This window comes from Neovison vison, chromosome 14 (genome assembly GCF_020171115.1).
Source record: "Neovison vison isolate M4711 chromosome 14, ASM_NN_V1, whole genome shotgun sequence".
Lineage (NCBI taxonomy): Eukaryota > Metazoa > Chordata > Mammalia > Carnivora > Mustelidae > Neogale > Neogale vison.
This window is the reverse complement of record NC_058104.1, coordinates 31087926-31110201: the sequence shown is the minus strand read 5'-3', so window position 1 is coordinate 31110201 and position 22276 is coordinate 31087926. Positions and strand designations below refer to the sequence as shown.

The window sequence follows — 22276 nt, the reverse complement described above, 5'->3', positions numbered from 1 at the left end:
GTCTTTCCCTTGCTAAAATATGTCCCATGGCTCCAACACCTCCCCTCCCTCTCAAAACAAAACAAAACAAAAACAAACAAAAACAAATAAACAAGCAAGTAAACAAACAAAAAACTTCTAAACTCTACACCAAGGCCCATGAGATCCTATGGGATCTGGGCCCTGCTTTCTCAACTTCTCCCAACTATACCTTACCTCACACTCTGAGCACCAGCCACCCTCAAATCTCAGTAGTTGTATAAACATTACTTTTTATATCTTTGTGCCTTTGCTCCTGTTATTCAGAGGCACAGAAAGCCCTTCCCTTCTTCCCACCCCCATTACTCCAGGGTTTTGCTATTCAGTTATCATTGTATAACTTTTCATCAGCACAGCTAGCCACAGCCTACCAAAAAACTTTTGGTGCCCTCTGATCTGGTTAATAAGTTAGAAAATATACAGCATCTGTTCTGGTCTGAATATTATTAGCTAGAGAAAGGGCGGAAAGGAGAAGAGGCTGTTTAAAAATTGATAAAATGGGGCTGCCTGGGTGGCTCAGTCATTAAGGATATGCCTTCGACTTGGGTCAGGATCCTAGTGTCTGGCATCCGGCCCCCTGCTCAGCAGGAGGCCTGCTTCTCCCTCTCTTGTGTTCTCTCTCTCTCTCTCTCTCTCTGTTAAATAAATAAATAAATAATCTTAACAAAAAATAAACTGATTAAATGATTAACCCAAGGCTACAGCTTCAGCCTCTATGACTATTCTAGATCAGGGACAGGGCCATGATGTGGCTTGGTCCCAGGTATTATTTTTCCTAACGGCTCATAACTGGGTAATTTCAAGTTTCATTTGTCCATAAATGGGGAGAAGGAAGGACCTGTTGTTCAGGTGACATTGTGAGTTCATTCTGTATTTTCCTACCAAACCCTGAGTTAACTGACAGAGACAAACTGGCTCTCCTACACACCTCCGGTCAAAGTGCTCAGGCCTTGTGCCTCCTTTGTCATCAGAGGCCTCTGTCAGCAAATAGTTAGGATTCTCAATGTTTACCTCTCAGATTTTCATCAGTCTGAACCAAAGGGCACAGAAGGGAGAAGCATAATAAGGTCAATTCTGCTTAGAGCTCTTTTCCCAACCCACACATGCATGCACACACATGCACACACCACCCCAGATCTGCAGCCCAGCTCATAAGTCAATGACTTCTTTCCTACCTTGAAGGGAAAGAGGATCGCAAGGCAAACCCATGGCTGTGTTTTGCCATCTTGGGGAAGCCTGTGGTCCCACTGGTGAAGAAGATGGCCATTGGGTCCAGGGTCTTTGACTTAATACAGGTATGATCTGGGGATGCTGATCTGCAAAGAGATTCAGTACAAAAGGGGAGAAGTCATATTTTCTCTTTCCATCCAGAGAAGCAAAAGGAACAATATGAGGCTTGGAGTCAGAAAAATGGAGGTATCTAACACTGGAGGGAAAACCAGTTCTCCTGGTATTAGGAACCAAATGGGGTTTGAGAGTGAGTTGAGTAAGCTGACTGACATTTCTTCATTTTAAAAAGAGGGGAAACAAAATGGATTGTTTAGCATGTAACAAACACTGAAACAGCCCTTCCAGGCAGTGCTCTAAGTGATTTACAAATAACAACTCATTTAATCTTCAGACCAACCCTAAAAGGCAAGTACTGTTCTTATTGTGCCCATTCTGTGGATTAGAAAACTGGGGCTCAGAAAGGTTTTCATAACTTGCCTGAAGACCTGTAGCCAGCAAGTGGTCCAGCCAGGATTCAAATACACCCAAAACTGTGTTCTTAGTCACACTGCTAAGCTTGTTTTTTATATGAACCAAGTTAATAGGACTTTTACCCCATAACCATGCACATTCACCCTGGTATAAGCTTGAGATGGAAAGTAGAATCTCTAGGGTGCCCCAGTGTGCCTTGATTCTTGGGGGTTTCTCCTAGACTGAGAGTCTCTTGGGCTCATAAATGCAAGTTCTCTATGGTGTTTGATCAGAGAAATTGCAAATGATCCCAGGACACTCTGACTCTTCGTGCAATATGATACCATATTGACTTTTGGCAATTTAAGGGCATTTTAGAAAATATTTATTCACACCATTTTCGTTTAATTGTGTGACTTTAAAATCCAGTGTAAGATGTGACTTCAGTGTGATATTTGCCTTTTGAGGCCAAAGGAAAGGACTTTAAAAACTGAGGGGTTACTTCAAGAAAACAAACCCAGCATGGTGTGTGGGTGACACAAAAAAATGCCTGAAGGTTTACAGAATCAGAGTTTTGGAAGCGGAAGTGGTCTTACTTACGTCAAACACTTCCTTAACTTTTCCTGCAAGGTGTCCCTAAAGGTATGCAACCCCTAAAAAATGGAAAGTGTTTGCTCCTTTAGCTACTTGACAGCCATAGCCTCAATTTTTCTTGCAATCTCAAGCTTTCCCTTAAATATCCTTATTTTACAGATAAAGCAATTGCATCCAAGAAAGGGGAAGAATTGGGGAGGGTATGTGCTATGGTGAATACTGTGCATTGTGCTTCACTGATGAAGCACAAATAATACATCATATTTTAATATACATATATTAATATATTATTATATGAAATAAATAATATATTACATGTTAATTTTTTTAAAAAGGGAGGGAAGGTACCAGTCCAGGGTCACACAGCAAATCCGTAGCATAACTGGGAAGAGAAGGTTTCGGCCATCAGACCTGGTGAGTCTCCCCCTACTGGTTGTTTGTCTACCAGCACTTGGGAGTGAATGGCCGCCTCCTGTCCTTCCTTAGATAGCACATTCATTAGAACAGAAACTCACTTAATTAATGATCGTAAGTCCAACCACCCTTGACAGCTATGGTCAGACACCAGGAGCTTTGTTTTCAGAGTAGGACACTTGGAAGCGAAAGAATCCACCTCTGGGGCAAGGGTATCTGTGGTGATGATGCCCTTGGCTTTAGACACTTGTAATCGGTAGAGAAGGTCCTTGCTCCTCAATTGCATGGTTCCTGGCATGAAGACAATTCCTGGGAATGATAAAGGAAATTTTGGGTTTCAGGCTTGGGTTATCTGCATAGAAATCCACCAGTGTCTTGCTGGGCAAAGTATGGTCCATGGACCAGCACCAACCACACCATCTAAGACACAAAATCTCATGCCCCATCCCAAACCTACTGAATCAGAATCTTCACTTTAATAAGATCTCCAAGGGACTCCTATGCACACTGAAAGTTGAAAAACCTGCCCTAACCTCTTCTGCTCTAGATAGATCTAGCCAGTAGACAGGTGGATCCTACTTTACATAGGATCTGGGACTATGAATGTAAGTAGGACAGTATCCCTGACATCAGGATTAGCTGCATCCCTATCTAGATTTTTCCTCTCTCATTTCCTCTTCTGTCAGTCCCTTGTGTCATCTTGTATCTCCTCTCACTCACTCTGCATATCTAAATTTAACTACATTATCCTTTGAACTTCCCTGCTTTCCCTTCCATCTTCTATCACCAACAATTAGTTCATGTCTTCATGAGTTGGGTTCTAATCTCTCCACCAGGTGCCTTGTCTTGAGTCTTCCTACTTCAGGTTCCATAGAACACTGATTCTTCCCATGCCACTCTTCTTCTCTTCACCAGCACCTGTACCCTCTCTCCAGGAAACCAACATACTCTCCTCCCAACACTGAAGACACTCCCCACCCACCACTTTTCTCTCTACCAAATCTATTCTCTATTTCAATATGGCTGTTCTTCACACAGGCTTCTCCTGACTCTTGCCCATTCTTAGTATTCTCTTTCTTTGCTTCTCTCCCTCTTTACTACTGCTTATACCAGAGGGCTCAGCTCATATCTTGGACTTCCCATGGGCCATCTCTTAGGTCTACAGATGACATGGCTTCTCTATACTCTCTCTGCCATTGCTATTAATTCTTCATTCCACATGACTTGGATGGATTAATCTAGTATTTTACTGGTGAGAGAATATATGAACATGCATTATAAAGCACATCAAAAGAGAATCCATGAGTCCCACATGAATTCTAAATTATATAGGCAAATAGATAGGCAATTAAAAAGGAAAGGGAAATCTCCACAAAAGAATGATAACTAATAAATGTAGGGAGAATAATATAAAGTAAAAAATTCTTCTATAAAATGACCATAATAATATTCAATTCAATCAAGAATCATTAATGGATTCTCAAATCCTAGGGTGAAAGGCAACTTCAGAACATAAAGACACTTTATTCACATAAAGACAACTGGAGAACAGGTTATTCAGACAACCAGTCTCATAAATATTACAGCACTGATTACTAATTACTTACATAGACCACTAATTATAAAGGGAAAAGATGCCTTGCAAAGGTGTTTGTAAATAACACTGATGATAAGACAAACCAACTTGATGTATCCCCTTATGTAAAGCACTGAGATAGGCAAATTGTCTTTGTAGTACTCCTGGTAAAAATGTTTAACTGAATGTAGTCCTGAGGAGTCAGAAACACAAATTTTGTGGGACCTTCCAAAAACAACTAGTTTAGACATTTCCAAAATGTGGTCATACAGAAAAGCCCAGCTTGAGGGATATTGAGATGTGACAACTGAATGCGATGCATGATCCTCTATTAAATTTTGGATTCAAACAAAAAAAAATTACTACAGAAGACACTATTGGGACTATAAAAGAATTTCGGCTATGGATGTATCAGTGTTAGAGTCTTGTGTGATAACTCTGCTGTACTGAGGTGTGGAGAAGGTCTCGGATCATAGCAGATGAATACTCCAGTGCTTGCTTATGGGTTTATCTGGTGTTTATGGTTGTCACAATATCTGCAATTGATACTTAAATGACTCAGTGTAGGAGGAGTGCAAAATGTTAAGAACTGATGGATCTTTTCTTTTTCTTTTTTTCTTTTTTTTTAATTTAAATTCAGTTAATTGACATATAGTGTATTATTAGTTACATAGGTAGAATTCAGTGATTTGTCAGTCTTATATAACACCCAGTGTTCATTACCCGATCGATCTTTAAAACCAAAAAATGAGATTGTGCAGGGGAAAGTGTGTGCATGGATGACTTAAAGAGTTATGACACTGTATTTGAGGGTGTGTAAGTATGAGAGAGACAGTGAGTGAGAAGGAGGAAAAAAATATTTGAGGGAGTCTGAGAAAGAAAAAGTCTATGCAGAATATGAAAAAAAAGATAGGGGAATATTAATATTTCAGGACCAGTTGGCTCTGGGCCAGATCTAAAGTCTGTTGGTGTCTCTTTGGGTCACTGACCTGTTCGCATGCAGCCTATGGCCACCAGCCACCACTCAGGCACTCGAGGCAGGACCACGGCCAAATGGTCTCCCTGCTGCAGGCCACAGATCTGGGTGAAGACATTGGCTGTACGGCGGGTTAAGTCTGTCAACTCGCTGAAACTCCACTTCAGTTCATCCCCTTCGTTATTCACCCACCACAGAGCTGGGTTTGGACCTCTCTTGCCCTCCTGGTAAAGATCATACACCATGTGTTACTTCCTACTTTAAGATTTTTTTTTTTTTATTTATCAGAGAGAGAGCGTGCACAGGCAGACAGAAAGGCAGGCAGAGGCAGAGGGAGAAGCAGGCTCCCTGCCGAGCAAGGAGCCCGATGTGGGACTCGATAAAGGAACTTTAAAGGAACTCATTTGGCCAATCTATTACCATAGACACATTAAAGTGAAAATGTTGCTCAAGGACTGAGATCCAATGTTAAAGAATTTATGGAACGATGAAAAGTTGGGTATAGGGTGTGATCCAACCAGCTTCTTCTGGTCTACTGTCTCCACCTCCTCTCGAGTCACATAAAACCATGAATAGCCTTCATGTCACCTGTTAAAACCTTAAAATTTCATTCCCCCATGTGTCTGTCTTAGTTACATATGGACAGTAGGTTCACCTCTGTGCCTCAGTATTATCATCTATGAAATGGGTACAATACTTCCTAGAAGGTAGTAAAGTTTAAATTAGTTATTTAAAGAGGTAAAGTGTATATGACAGTGCCTGGCATATAGTAAGTGCTCATAAAATTACTATCATTATTATCACAACAGAACAGGAAACTAATTTAATTAATGAATATTTGTCAGAATTTATTTTTAAAATTAAAAAATTAAAATTAAAAGTTACTTCTAGAGGTGAAATAAGCAAGAAGGCAAACCTGGAAGCACCCAGGTAACCCTTTTTCCCTCACAGAAACATCAAGTAACCAACAGACTAACATAGCTTTGTAGGAACTCTAGAAACAGTCAAAGATATGCAGCAACCAACAAATGTCCAAACAACAGAAATTCACACTGAAAATGGTAAGAAATATTATGTTATTTTTGCTTACCTTTGCCTCATCCCCTCTCTGGTGTTGTGAAATATGGTTAGGAGGAAGCCACCTAATTCCCAACCCCTCCCTTGGGACAGAAAAAAAGACTAGAATTTTTTTCAGTATTCTGGGTTGTCAGGACTAGTTTCTGCCTCACTCAACTTGGAGCTCAGATACAAATGGAGACATAAGTTTGAATATTAGGTTGGAGGTGTTGAAAACAGTGGCAGATGCCACAATGAGTGAAAACTGCAGACTGGCCACTTGGGGTTGGGGAGGGCAGGTGGTGGGGAATAAAGACAGATGAAGGCAATAAAACTTCTAGGGCCCCACGAAGAAGCAGGTATGAAGGAAATTAAAACATGAAAAAGCAACAATGTTATTTGGCAAAATTGAGGAAAAAAAAGCACATACATGATAGGCCTAGAAAAGACACATGCCTGAGACCTTACATTTTCATACGATTACATTACTGAAGGCCATTCTCTACAAGGAACCAGCTACAAAAACAGAGGCTGGTTGCTTTTTCCAAATAATCCAATTTTCAACAACAGATCACAAGGCCATGTTGCCCATTTGAAGGAAAAAAAAAAAAAAAGCTCCAGAAGCTGACTCTAAAGAGACATAGGTTTCAGTTATTAGACAGAAACTTTAAAATGATTGTGTTAGGGGTGCCTGGGTGGCTCAGTGGGTTAAAGCCTCTGCCTTTGGCTCAGGTCATGATCCCAGGGCCCTGGGATCGAGCCCCACATAGGGCTCTTTGCTCGGCAGGGAGCCTGCTTCCTCCTCTCTCTCTGTCTGCCTCTCTGCTACTTATGATCTCTGTCAAATAAATAAATAAAAATCTTTAAAAAAATAAAATGATTGCCTTAAACATGTTGGAAAAGCTAAAGGAAAATAGACAAAGAACTAAAGCAAACCAGAAAAAAATATATATGAACAAAGTGAGAACCAAACAGAAATTCTAGATTTGAAAATACATTAACTGAACTGAAAACTTTACCAGGGGGGTTCAACAACAGACTCAGTCAGACAGAAGAAAGAATCAGTGAACTTGAACATAAGTCATTTTAAATTATGGCGTCTGAGGGGCAAAGGGATAAAAATAATGAAGAAAAGTGAGTAGAATCCAAAGGACATAGTATACAAACAATCAGAGCAATATACACATTATGGGAGTCCTAGAAGAAGAAGAAGAAGAAGAAGAAGGAGGAGGAGGAGGAGGAGGAGGAGGAGGAGGAGGGAGAAAAAGGAGTGAAAGCTTATTTGAAGAAATAATGGCTGAGGAAAAGCAAAACCATATTTGCATTAAACACAAATTTACTTCTACAAAACAGGAAAAAGTATCCAGTGAAAAAAAGACAGTCTCTTCAATATATGGTGCTGGGAATAATAGACAGCTATGTATAGAAGAATGGAATTCAATCATTCACTTACACCAAATGGTATGAAAACTCAATATGGATGAAAGAACTCAATGTGAGACAGGAATCCATCAAAATCCTAGAGGAGAGCATAGACAGTAACCTCTTTGACATAGGCCACAGAAACTTCTTTCAAGACATGTCTCCAAAGGCAAGGGAAAAAAATGCAAAAATAAACTTCTGGGACTTCATCAAGATAAAAACCTTCCACAGAGCAGAGGAAACAGCCAAAAAAACAAAGAAGCAACCCAAAGAATGGGAGAAGATATTTTCAAATGACAGTACAGGCAAAGGGCTGATATCCAAGATCTATAAAGAACTTCTCAAACTCAACATCTAGAAAACATATAATCATGTCAAAAAAATGGGCAGAAGACATGAATAGACACTTCTCCAAGGAAGACATACAAATAACTAGCAACAATCAGGGAATCAGGAAAATAATTAGCCATCAGGGAAATTCAAATCCAAACCATATTGAGAAACCACCTTACACCAGTTAGAATGGCCAAAATTCACAAGGCAGGAAAGAACATATGTTCGAGAGGATGTGGAGAAAAGGGAACCTTTCTAAATATTTGGTGGGAATGCAAGTTGGTGCAGCCACTTTGGAAAACAGTGTGGAGATTCCTTAAAATATTAAAAATAGAGCTACCCTCTGACCTGGCAATTGCACTACTGGGTATTTACTCCCAAAGATACAGATGTAGTGAAAAGAAAGGCCATATGTACCCCAATGTTCATAGCTGCAATGTCCACAACCACCAAACTGTGGAAAGAGCTGAGGTGACCTTCAACAGACAAATGGATAAAGAAGATGTGGTCCATATATACAAAGGAATATTACTCAGCCATTAGAAAGGATGAATACTCAACTTTTCATCAGCATGGTTGGGACTGGAGGAGATTATGCTGAGGGAAATAAGTCAAGCAGAGAGAGTCAATTATCATATGGTTTCACTTACTTATGGAATATAAGGAATAGCATGGAGGACATTAGGAGAAGGAAAGGAAAAGTGAAGGGAGGGAATTGGAGGGAGAGACAAACCATGAGAGACTGTGGACTCTGAGAAACAAAGTAAGGGTTTTAGAGGGGAGGGGACTAGGGGGATGAGAGGAATGGGCTGGCCCTGTGATGGGTCAACATGTATTGCATGTATTGTATTGTATTGCATAGAGCACTGGGTGTTACATGTAAACAATGAATCTTGGAACACTATGTCAAAAAATAATGATGTAGTGTAAGGTGACTAACATAATACAATAATTTAAAAAAAAACACTAATTTTTACAGTAGTACTCATTCATCCATCCATTCATTAATTCACTCATTCATTCAGTATATGGATACACAAATACAAAAGGCTCAATGAATTCCAAATAAGAAAGTCCAGACAGACCCACACAAAGACACACTGTAATCAAACTACAAAAGCCAAAGACAGACTCTTCGAAGAACAAGAGAAAAGTGACCCATCATGTATAAATCCTTGATAAAGATTATTAAGTGGGTAACAGACCAGAAGACAGTGCAATTGTATATTTAAAATGATGGGGGCAAAAAAAAAAAAAAAAAAAAGACGTGAAAAAGCTATCTCGCTCTGTCAAATAAAAAAAAATAATAAATAAAAAAATAAAATGATGGGGGGAAACCTGTCAATCAAGAAATTCTATATTCAGCAAAATTGTCCTTCAAAAATGAGGGAAAAATTAGGCCAGTCTCGGATAAACAAAAATTGAGGGAATTCATTAAAAAAAATTGAGGGTCTATAAATTCATTCTCTATAAGAAATGTTAAAAGAAGGAGCACTTGGGTGGCTCAGTTGGTTAAGTGTCTGACTTTGGCTCGGGTCATGATCTCAGTGTTCTGGGATCAGCCTGCATTGGGCTCCTCAGTCAGCAAGGAGTCTACTTGTCCCTCTTTCTCTGCCCCAACCCCCACTCATGTGTGCGCGCTCTCTCTCTCTTTCTCAAATAAATAAAATCTTAAGAAAAAAAGAAATGCTGAAAGGAGTTCAAGTTGAAATAAAGGGATGTTACAGAGTAGCTTGAATACAAAAATATAAATAATAAATACCTGGACAAATATAAAAATATGGACAAATATAAAAACCAGTATCACTGTAATTTTAGTTTGGGACTTCAGCTCTTATTCTTTTGCAGTATTTAAAAGCTAAAAGCCTAAAAATGAATTATAATTCTATGTTAACAAGTGTACAATATATAAACACATAATTTGTGACATCGGTAACATAACATGGGGAGGAAAGAGGGAGCCAGAAAAGATTTTAGGGGTTTTTTATGCAAATGAAGTTGCTATTAGTTTAAAATGGATTGTTATAACTTTAAGATGTTATATGAAATTTCCTACAGAATACACACAAAGGGAAATGAGAAGGGAATCAAAACATATCACTATAAAATAACTACTAAAGACAAAGAAAGACAGTAAGAGAGGAAATAAGAGACCAAAAGCTATGATAGCAAGAAAACAATTAACAATAGTAAGTCCTTCCTCATCAGTAATTATTTTAAATGTAAGTGCATTAAATTCCCAAATGACTTAAATTGGCAGAATGGATTTAAAAAAAGAAAACAGGATCCAACTATTTGGCATCTACAAAACCATTATTTCTATATGATGGAATATGATAAAACCATCCCAAGACTTCCAGAAATTATTTTGGAATAAAAATTTCACAATACAATATTAATCTTAAAAAGCAAAACTGTATTTACATTATAATCCAAATGTATTCAGTAGTATCCATTTATTCAATATACATTTACTAAATTCCCATTATCTGTTAAGCACTGCTCTTTTTTTTTTTTAAGATTTTATTTTATTTATTTGAGAGAGAGAGACAGTGAGAGAGAGCATGAGCGAGGAGAAGGTCAGAGGGAGAAGCAGACTCCCCATGGAGCTGGGAGCCTGATGTGGGACTCGATCCCGGGACTCCAGGATCACGCCCTGAGCCGGAGGCAGTCGTTTAACCAACTGCGCCACCCAGGCGTCCCTTAAGCACTGCTCTTAAACCAAAGAATATAATGGTGAAGAAGACATACATATACAAACATATGTACATGGTTTTAAATATTTTTGAAATATTTTATTTATTTATTTATTTGAGAGAGAGAGAACACAGAGTGAGAATTAGAGGGAGATACAGACTCCCACTGAGCAGAGAGCCTGATGTGGGACTCAATACCAGGAACCTGAGATCATGACCTGAGTTGAAGGCAGACAATTAACCAACTGAGCCACACAGGCACCCTGGTTTTAAATATTTATAGCCAACTTTCATTTTGTTGTTTATGTAAGCTTTCTTATTTTCCCTAAGTTTTCTCTAACAAGCATTCTTTTTTAAAAGATTTTTAAAAATTAATTTCCAAAGCATGTTCAGAGTAAAAGTTCAGGCAGTGCAGAATCTTATGAACAGAAAAATCTGTTATAAATAGAAAAATGTCCTCAAATATCTCATCACATTTTCACTACCTGAAGGTCAACACTGATAATTATCTGGTGTATATTCTTCCAGCAATTTTTTCCCACATATGTGCAAACCTGATCCCACCACATTTGCCCCATATGATTGGAACCAAAGAGTAAAGGAATAAGATAAGATTATATATATTATATAAGATAAGACATATATATCATTATATTACATTATAGTAATTTAATATAATTATATATTAAATATAACTTAATAATTTAATATAATATATTATATAAGATACAATTATATATATTATTCCCTCACTGGGATAAGATAAGATTAATATATATGTATAGTCATGTATAAGTATTCATATTTATGAAAAAATAGTGTTATGACACAATCCTCCCGCAACTGATTACAGAACATTAAGGAAGTGTAGTGACTAGTTATGTTATGCACTGCTTATATAAGGGAAGCAGAATATGTAATGTTACTGTAGGAGTTTTAAAAGTGATGATAAAGCTTCTTATCAAGATAGAAAACATTTGTTGCTCAGAACTCAGGCAGTATTTTAGACCCTAACTCTCACAACTTGAAGGAGGTATTGCTTAAGCATTGATGGATTTTTGTGTTGAGGATTAATCTGATAATGTGAAACTCAGATAAAGTTCTTTTCCCAGAAGATAGAAACACCTTCTAAACTTGGAGTTGAAATTTAAATTTTTATGTGGTAATGTTTGAAGCCAAAGGAAATTGTGATGTAGTTCCACAAGATAAAATGCTTAGTATTTAACTTAGCAATAAAAAGGATGAACAACTTGGGGTGCCTGGGTGGCTCAGTGGGTTAAGCTGCTGCCTTCAGCTCAGGTCATGATCTCAGGGTCCTGGGATCCAGTCCCACATCGGGCTCTCTGCTCGGCGGGGAGCCTGCTTCTCTCTCTCTCTCTCTCTCTCTCTCTGCCAGCCTCTCTAACTACCTGTGATCTCTCTCTGTCAAACAAATAAATAAAAAATCTTTAAAAAAAAAAAAGGATGAACAACTAATGCACAAGGCAACAGGGACGATAAAAACAGTAATACTGAATCAAAAATATCAGACACAAAAGGGTGCATTGTGTATTACTCTATTTCTTTGAAACCTTAGGAAAGTGAAATATAATCTCCAGTATAAGCAGAACAGTATGGGCTCAGAGTTGGGTGGGTAGGGACTGACCAGGAAAGAACAAAAGGAAACTTCTGGGGTGACAGAAATGTTCTAAAACTCCAGGTTTACATTGAAAAGGTATGCATTTCATTCTATGCAAATTATACAACATAGTTGATTTAAATAAATAAAAACCTACAGAGCTATTCAAACTAAAATATTCTTTGAAGAAGGAAAGTTAGAAAGGTAGATCAATTACTTTAAGTATTCAAAATGAAATGATTCTTTCTGAATATCAAAACACATGAGAGAGGCGCCTGGGTTGCTAAGTGTCTGCCTTCAGTTCCGGTGGTGATCTCAGGGTCTTGGGATGGAGTCCCATGTCAGGCTTCCTGTTCAGCAGGGAGTCCGTTTCTCCCTCTCTCTCTGCCTTTCTCCCATGCTCATGTTCTTGTCTCTCTCAAATAAATAAATAAAATCTTAAAAAAAAAAAAAAAAGGTAAGAGCTTATGGCCTCCACAAAAAAAAAAAAAAAGAAAAGAAAAGAAAAATAGCCTCAGTCTTATTTACAATGAAATATAAGTTGAAATTCAATGTTTTCATAAATTAATGATGGGATATGATAGACTAATATAATTTATATCCTAATTGACATAGATAGAACATTTTGCCTAATAATGATATAATGTACAATCTTTTTCATTTCATATGGAACATTTACCAACCTCAAAAAAATCTCAAAATTTTAAAACAGGGTATGTTTTCTGACCCCAGTGGAATTAAGCTAGAAATCATTAACAACAAGGCAACGAGAAACCCATCACCCAAGTATGTGGAAACTAACTAATATGCTTCTATATAATCCATCAATCAGAGAAGGGTCGTAAGGCAAATAGAAAATTTTTCAACTGAATGTTAATAAAATACAACATATCAAAATTTTTACAATGTACCTAAAAGGAATACTTAGTGGGAAATTTATATTTTTAAATGCATACATTATAAAAGAAGGCAGGCCCAAAAGCTTCCATATCAAGAAGCTAAAAAAAGAAATCAAAGGAAATCAAATCAAAGGAAAGTTGGAGGAAGGGAATAATAAAGATAAGAGTGTGCACCAGTGGAATGGAAACCAACACAACTGAGAATATCAGTGAAGCCAAAGCTGGTTTTCAAAAGGTAAATAAAATTGATAAACTCTTTGGAAGACTTTTCAAGGGAAAAAAAGAGAATAAAGATATTAAACAATATTAGGAATGAAAAAGTGTATGCAATTACAATTCTTTTTTTTAAAAGATTTTATTTATTTATTTGACAGACAGAGATCAAAAGTAGGCTGAGAGGCAGGCAGAAAGAGAGGAGGAAGCAGGCTCCCTTCAGAGCAGAGAGCCCAATGCAGGGCTCACTCCCAGGACCCTGGCATCATAACCTGAGCCGAAGGCAGAGGCTTTAACCCACTGAGTCACCCAAGTACCCCACAATTCTTTTTTTTTTTTTTAAAGATTTTATTTATTTGTCAGAGAGAAAGGGGGAGAGAGAGAGAGAAGTAGAGGACACAAGCAGAGGGAGCAGCCAGCAGAGGGAGAAGCTGTCTCCCCATTGAGCAAGGAGCCCCATGTGGGACTTGATCCTAGGACCCTGGGATCATGACTTGAGCCAAAGGCAGACTTTTTTTTTTTTTCCAATTTATTTATTTTCAGAAAAACAGTATTCATTATTTTTTCACCACACCCAGTGCTCCATGCAAGCTGTGCCCTCTATAATACCCACCACCTGGTACCCCAACCTCCCACACCCCCGCCACTTCAAACCCCTCAGATTGTTTTTCAGAGTCCATAGTCTCTCATGGTTCATCTCCCCTTCCAATTTACCCAAAAGCACATACCCTCCCCAATGTCCATAACCCTACCCCACTTCTCCCAACCCCCCTCCCCCCAGCAACCCACAGTTTGTTTCGTGATCTTAAGAGTCACTTATGGTTTGTCTCCCTCCCTATCCCATCTTGTTTCATGGATTCTTCTCCTACCCACTTAAGCCCCCATGTTGCATCACCACTCCCTCATATCAGGGAAATCATATGATAGTTGTCTGAAAGGCAGACTTTTTTTTTTTTTTTTAAGATTTTATTTATTTATTTGAGAGAGAGAGACAGTGAGAGAGAGCATGAGCGAGGAGAAGGTCAGAGAGCGAAGCAGACTCCCCATGGAGCTGGGAGCCTGATGTGGGACTCGATCCCGGGACTCCAGGATCACGCCCTGAGCCGAAGGCAGTCGTCCAACCAACTGCGCCACCCAGGCGTCCCTGAAAGGCAGACTTTTAACTGAGCCACCCAGGCACCCCTGCAATTACAGTTCTTATAGACATTAAAATAGCAACAAGAGAATCTATTAATAATTTTATGCCAATAAATCTGACAACTTGGATGAAATGAACAAATTGCTGCTAAAAAAAGAAAAATTCAACTCGCCAAAACTGATAGAATCAAAATCTTAATAACCTTATATCTATTAAGTTAAATCCATTATTAAAAGCCTTCCTACAATGAAAGCTCCAGACTTCATGTCTAAAACTTTTGGTGTGAGGGAGACAAGATGGCAGAGAAGTAGGAGGAGGCGCCTACCGTTTCAACCGGTCCCCTAAAGTGAGCTGATTACCTACCAAAGAACTCTGATCACCCATGAAATCAGCCTGAGATTAGAATTATATACTTCTGGACCTCTAGGGGACAGAAGACACCAGTGGGCATGTAAAGCGGAGTGGGAACGTCGATCAGACTGATATCAGAAGATAAACAAAAGGGGGAGGGAGGTACCAGAAGCGACCCATTAGAAAGTAATAGCCCAATACGAGAGTGCCTTGTAATTGGGGACCAGCATTAATTTGGAGTCTGGTTGAAAGCACTCAAAAAGAGCAAAGGATCGTAGGGGGAAATTGGGGGAATCAGGCTGTTAGGGACAAGGGCTACCAACCCAGGACAGACACCACTGGTGCTGAGCCAGAGCAAGTGCAGCAAAGAAGCCAGGTCTTGGTCTCTGAGCCGCCAGCATGCCCCGAGAGCATCTGGGTGGTGGTGCCAGTAAAGGTGAGGGAGCCTCACCAGCTGGCAGAACCATAGCCTTTTGCACTCTCCACGCGTGCGCCACAGCACCAGAGTCTGAGTCAGGCCCTACACCCTCCCCTGACAGAGGTGCGTGCAGGTGAGTCTGAGCACTCTCAGCCCGGGCCAGCATGAAAATCTCAGTGCGCTCTCTCTGCTTGGGACCTCACTGGCGGTCTGGACCTGCCCAGACAGCCGCAGCTAGTATTTCTTGTGGTTTTGGGCACAAGCGGGAGTTCCTGTGACCCCAGAGACCACGACTGGGGATGTGCTCTGTCAGCAGCAGAGGGGGAATTTATGTACTCTGGAGCACCCAGAGGGTTAGAAACGGAGGCTTCTCTCAGAGAGGGAGGTCTGGATGCAGTTTGCTTTCCACTAAACCTCCAAAAACCGCCAAAAGCAGCCAAGAGGAGAGAAAACAAATGAACAAAAGAAAAACTTCCACACAACAAAAGCCTGAAAAACCGGTTTCCTCAGAGCCCAGCCCCTTGATGGAGGCAGGAGGACTTAACTCTAGCAACACTACCTGAAAAACCACGTGGCAGGCCCCTACCCCAGAAAGCCAGTACCCCCCCCAACAAAAACCAAAACAAACAAACAAACAAACAAAAAACCAAGAAGACAACCACCACTACTTCATAGATAGAACTTTTATTCCTAATTTGTTCTCACTATTCTGGTTCTTTTCATTTTTTTAATATAACTTTTTAACCTATTTACCATCACAATGAGATGTTCAGTACACCAAATTCCATAATAACCTTTTAACCTGAACTTTTGTGATACATATACCCATGTTTTTCTTTTGCTTTTCTATTTTTATTTTATTTTATATTCATATAGAGATAAGCTTCAAGGTAATCCCCTTTCCCCAATCAATGCTACCCCTATAGGTAAACCAGTTTTAAACCCCCTTTATCTCAGGAAAGTTGAGTCCTTTCACAAAGATATCAAGATACATTCAGGAAGAATCAAAATAAACTTCCTTGCCCACACTGAGAATTTATAACCACTCTCCCATCTTTTTCTTCTGTCAGTGTTCCTGTGTATTTGTTTTTGTTCTGGTAGTATATAAATCTTATATTTGGGGTTCATTTTGATGGGGTTCTTTATTTATTTATTTATTCTCTTGTCATCTACTTTTCAGTCTTTTTGTTTATCTGTTTTTATAAAGTATACCTTTGGGGCCCATTTGGGCTGGGCCTTCTCTTTTATCCTTTTTTTCCCCCGTCTCTCTCTCTTTTTTTTCTTTTCCTTTCTTTTTGGTAGGGACTCTCGATTGCTCAGAAGCGTTCCAAGGTGCACCTTGCCTGGATCGCGGTTGATACATTCAGCTACACATCGGTTCAGCCATCTCTCACCAAAATGACTAGGAGGAGGAATGCCCAACAGAGGAAAAATTCAGAGACTGTGCCCTCTCCATCAGAGCTATTGGATATGGACATAAACAGTATGTGGAGAAGGGAATTCAGGCTAACAATTATCCAGGCAATGGCTAGGTTGGAGAAAGCTTTTGATGACAAAATGGAATTGATTAGGGCAGAAGTGAAAGCCACCAGGGAGGAGGTTCACAATGCTCTCAATGAGTTCCAATCTAATTTAAATTCTCTAGCAGCTAGGGTAACTGAGGCAGAAGATAGAATTAGTGATCTAGAGAACAAACTGATAGAGAAAAAGGATCAGGAGGAGGCCTGGGACAAACAACTTAGGAGCCATGAAAACAGAATTAGGGAAATAAATGATGCCATGAAACGTTCCAACGTCAGAATTATTGGAATCCCTGAGGGAGAGGAAAAAGAAAGAAGACTAGAAGATATAGTTGAACAAATTCTCTATGAAATTTTTCCCAGTTTGGGGAATGGAACCAGCATTCGTGTCCTAGAGGCAGAAAAGTCTCCCCTCAAGATCATAGAATCTAGAAAGACCTTGAGACACCTGATTATGAAAATGATGAATCATAATTGTAGACAGGAGCTCTTGAAAGCAGCTAGGGTGAAGAAATCCCTTACATACATAGGAAAGCCCGTCAGAATAATGTCAGACCTGTCCACAGAAACCTGGCAAGCCAGAAAGGGCTGGCAAAATGTATTCAGGGCACTAAATGAGAAGAACATGCAGCCAAGAATAGTTTATCCAGCAAGACTGACATTCAAAAATGGATAGAGAGATAAAGAGCTTCCAAGACTGGCAAGGTTTAAAAGAGTATGTGAGCACCAAGCCGGCACTGCAAGAAATATTAAGCAGGGTTCTATAAAAGAAGAAAGAACCCAAGAGTGTCACTGAACAGAAATATATGGAGACAATCTATAGAAACAATGACTTCACAGGAAACATGATGTCAATAAAAACATATCTCTCAATAATCACTCTCAATGTGAATGGCCTAAACACTCCCATAAAATGGCACAAGGTTGCAGATTGGATAAAACGACAGGACCCATCCATTTGTTGTCTATAAGAGACCCATTTTGAACTGAAGGATACATCCAGACTGAAAGTGAAGGGATGGAGAAGCATCTTTCATGCCAATGGGCCTCAAAAGAAGGCTGGGGTAGTGATTCTCATATCAGATAAATTATATTTTAAACTAAAGACTGTAGTCAGAGATACAGAAGGACACTACATCATTTTTAAAAGACCTATCCACCAAGATCTAACACTTGTATATATTTATGCCCCCAATATGGGAGTAGCCAACTACATAATACAACTGTTAATCTAGAGTCATATTGATATGAATACACTAATAGTGGGGGATCTTAACACACTACTCTCAACAATAGACAGATCATCCAAGCAGAAAATCAATAAAGAAACAAGAGCATTGAATGATACTTTGGACTTTATATCTCATAGATATAAACAGAACATTCCACCCTAAATCAACAGAATACTCATTCTTCTCGAGTGCACATGGAACTTTCTCCAGAATAGACCACATACTGGGTCACAAATCAGGACTCAACTGATACCAAAAGACTGAGATTATTCCCTACATATTCTCAGATCACAATGCTTTGAAACTGGAACCCAACCACAAGAAAAAGTTTGGAAGGAATTAAAACACCTGGAAGCTAAAGACCACCTTGCTTAAGAATGCTTGGATCAACCAGGAAACCAAAGAAGAACTTCAACAATTCATGGAAACCAATGAGAATGAAGACACTTCAGTCCAAAACCTATGGGATACAACAAAGGCAGTCCTAAGGGAGAAATACTTGGCCATCCAAGCCTCCCTCAATAAAACTGAAAAATCCAGAATATACCATCTGTTTTTAAACCTTAAAGAACTAGAGAATCAACAAAAGTTAAGCCAACCCCACACACAAGAAGGGAAATAATCAAGATAGGAGCAGAGTTCAATGGCATAGAAACTAGAGATACAGTAGAACACATCAATGAACTAGAAGCTGGTTTTTTGAAAGAATCAATAAGATCGATAAACCACTGGCTAAAATAACACAAAAGAAAAGAGATAAGACCCAAATTAATAAAATTATGAATGAAAAGGGAGAGATCACAACTACCACCAAGGAAGTAGAAACAATCATCAGAAATTATTACCAACAGTTATATGTCAGTAAGTTAAGCAACCTAGATGAAATGGATGCATTCCTGGAACCTATGAACTTCCAAAAACTGAATCAGGAAGAAAGTGACAACCTGAATAGACCAATATCTAGGAATGGATTGAAGCAGTGATCAAAAACCTCCCAAAAAACAAGAGCCCAGGATATGACAGATTCCCTGGGGAATTCTACCGAACTTTCAAAGAAAAAATAATACCTATTCTACTGAAGATGTTTTTAAAAATTGAAGCAGAAGGAAAACTTTCAGACTCTTTTTATGAAGCCAGCATTGCCCTGATCCCCAAACCAGGCAAACACCCCACCAAAAAAGAGAATTTTAGACCAATATCCCTGATGAATATGGATGCTAAAATTCTCAACAAGATCCTAGCTAATAAGATCCAACAGTGCATTAAAAAGATTATCCACCATGACCAGGTGGGATTTATTCATGGGTGGCAAGGGTGGTTCAACATTCACAAATCAATCAATGTGATAGAACAAATCAATAAGAAAAGAGAGAAGAACTACATGGTCCTCTCAATTGATGCAGAAAAAGCATTTGACAAGATACAGCATCCATTCCTGATTAAAACACTTCAAAGTATAGGGATAGAGGGAACATTCCTGAACTTCATAAAATCTATCTGTGAAAATCTATAACCTTCCCTTTGAGATCAGGAACCTGACAAGGATGGCCACTCTCACCACTCCTGTCCCACAATAGTGTTAGAAGTCCTAGCAACAGCAATCAGACAACAAAGAGAAATAGAAGGTATTCAAATTGACAATGAAGAAGTCAAACTCTCTCTCTTCACAGATGACATGATAATTTATATGGAAAATCCAAAAGGCTCCACCCCCAAACTAATAGAACTCATAAAGCAATTCAGTAATGTGGCAGAATACAAAATAAATCTACAGAAATCAGTTGCTTTCTCATAAACTAACAACGAAAATACAAAAAGGGAGGTTAGAGAATTGATTCCATTTACTATAGCACCAAGAACCATAAGATGCCTGGGAATAAACCTAACCGAAGAGGAAAAGGATCTCTACTCAAGGAACTAAAGAACACTCGTGAAAGAAATTGAAGAAGACCCAAAAAGATGGAAGACTATTCCATTCTCATGGATCGGAAGAATAAACATTCTTTTTTTAAAAGATTTTATTTATTTATTTGACAGACAGAAATCACAAGTAGGCAGAGAGTCAGGCAGAGAGAGAAGCAGGCTCCCCTCTGAGCAGAGAGCCCGATCCCAGGACCCCGAGATCACGACCCGAGCCGAAGGCAGAGGCTTTAGCCCACTGAGCCACCCAGGTGCCCAAGAATAAACATTCTTAAAATGTCTATACTCCCTAGAGCAATCTATACTTTCAATGTCATTCCGATCAAAATCCCACTGGCATTTTTCAAAGATCTGGAAAAAACAATCCTAAAATTTTTATGGCATCAGAAGAGACCCCGCATTGCTAAGGAAATGTTGAAAAAGAAAAAACTGGGGGCATCACATTGCCCGATTTCAAGCTTTACTACAAAGCTGTGATCACCAAGACAGCATGGTACTGGCACATAAACAGATACATAGACCAGTGGAACCAACTAGAGAGCCCAGATATGGACCCTCAACTTTATGGTCAACTAATCTTCAACAAAGCAGGAAAAATATACAGTGGGAAAAAAAAAAAGTTTTTTCAATAAATGGTGCTGAAAAAACTGGACAGCTATGTGTAGAAGAATGAAACTCAACCATTCTCTCACACCATACACAAAGATAAAGTCGAAATGGATAAAAGATCTCAACGTGAAGCAGGAAACCATCAGAATCCTAGAGGAGAACATAGGCAGTACCTCTTTGACATAAACCACAGCAACTTCTTTCGATATGTCTCCAAAGGCAAAGGAAACAAAAGCAAAAATGAACTTTTGTGACTTCCTCAAGATCAAAACCTTCTGCAGAGCAAAGGAAACAGTAAACAAAACAAAGAGGCAACCTACAGAATGGGAGAAGGTATTCGCAAATGACAGTACAAAGGGCTGATATCCAAGATCTATAAAGAACTCCTCAAACTCAACACACACAAAACAGATAATCATATCAAAAAATGGACAGAACAGATATGGACCCTCAACTCTATGGTCAATTAATCTTCGACAAAACAGGAAAAAAATATACAGTAGAAAAAAGACAGTCTCTTCAATAAATGGTGCTGGGAAAACTGGACAGCTATATGTCGAAGAATGAAACTCGACCATTTTCTGACACCGTACACAAAGATAAACTCAAAATGGATAAAAGACCTCAACGTGAGACAGGAATCCATCAGAATCCTAGAGGAGAACATAGGCAGTAATCTCTTCGATATCAGCCACAGCAACTTCTTTCAAGATATGTCTCCAAAGGCAAAGGAAACAAAAGTGAAAATAAACTTCTGGGACTTCATCAAAATCAAAAGCTTCTGCACAGCAAAGGAAACAGTCAAAAAACAAAGAGGCAACCCACGGAATGGGAGAAGATATTTGCAAATGACAGTACAGACAAAAGGTTGATATCCAGGATCTATAATGAACTCCTCAAACTCAACACACACAAAACAGGCAATCATATCAAAAAATGGGCAGAAGATATGAACAGACACTTCTCCGATCAAGACATACAAATGGCTATCAGACACATGAAAAAATGTTCATCATCACTAGCCCTCAGGGAGATTCAAATTAAAACCACATTGAGATATCACCTTACACCAGTTAGAATGGCCAAAATTAGCAAGACAGGAAACAACATGTGTTGGAGGGGATGTGGAGAAAGGGGAACCCTCTTCCACTGTTGGTGGGAATGCAAGTTGGTGCAGCTTCTTTGGAGAACAGTGTGGAGATTCCTCAAGAAATTAAAAATAGAGCTTCCCTATGACCCTGCAATTGCACTCCTGGGTATTTACCCCAAAGACACAGATGTCGTGAAAAGAAGGGCCATCTGTACCCCAATGTTTATAGCAGCAATGGCCACGGTCGCCAAACTGTGGAAAGAACCAAGATGCCCGTCAACGAATGAATGGATAAGGAAAATGTGGTCCATATACACTATGGAGTATTATGCCTCCATCAGAAAGGATGAATACCCAACTTTTGTAGCAACATGGACGAGACTCGAAGAGATTATGCTGAGTGAAATAAGTCAAGCAGAGAGAGTCAATTATCATATGGTTTCACTTATTTGTGGAGCATAACAAATAACATGGAGGACATGGGAAGTTAGAGAGGAGAAGGG

At 39.1% G+C, this 22276-nt stretch overlaps 1 protein-coding gene across 1 annotated transcript in view; it reads right to left on the bottom strand.

Moving 5' to 3' along the window:
• The window catches only part of ACSM1 (acyl-CoA synthetase medium chain family member 1), a 51339-nt gene that overhangs the window by 21637 nt on the left and 7426 nt on the right, over positions 1-22276 (bottom strand). The window contains exons 3-5 of the mRNA XM_044233026.1: positions 5272-5482; positions 2808-3015; positions 1194-1334 (exon numbers count right to left, since the gene is read on the bottom strand). Of these exons, the coding sequence (XP_044088961.1) occupies positions 1194-1334; positions 2808-3015; positions 5272-5482 (560 nt within the window). The remainder of the gene's footprint in view (positions 1-1193; positions 1335-2807; positions 3016-5271; positions 5483-22276) is intronic.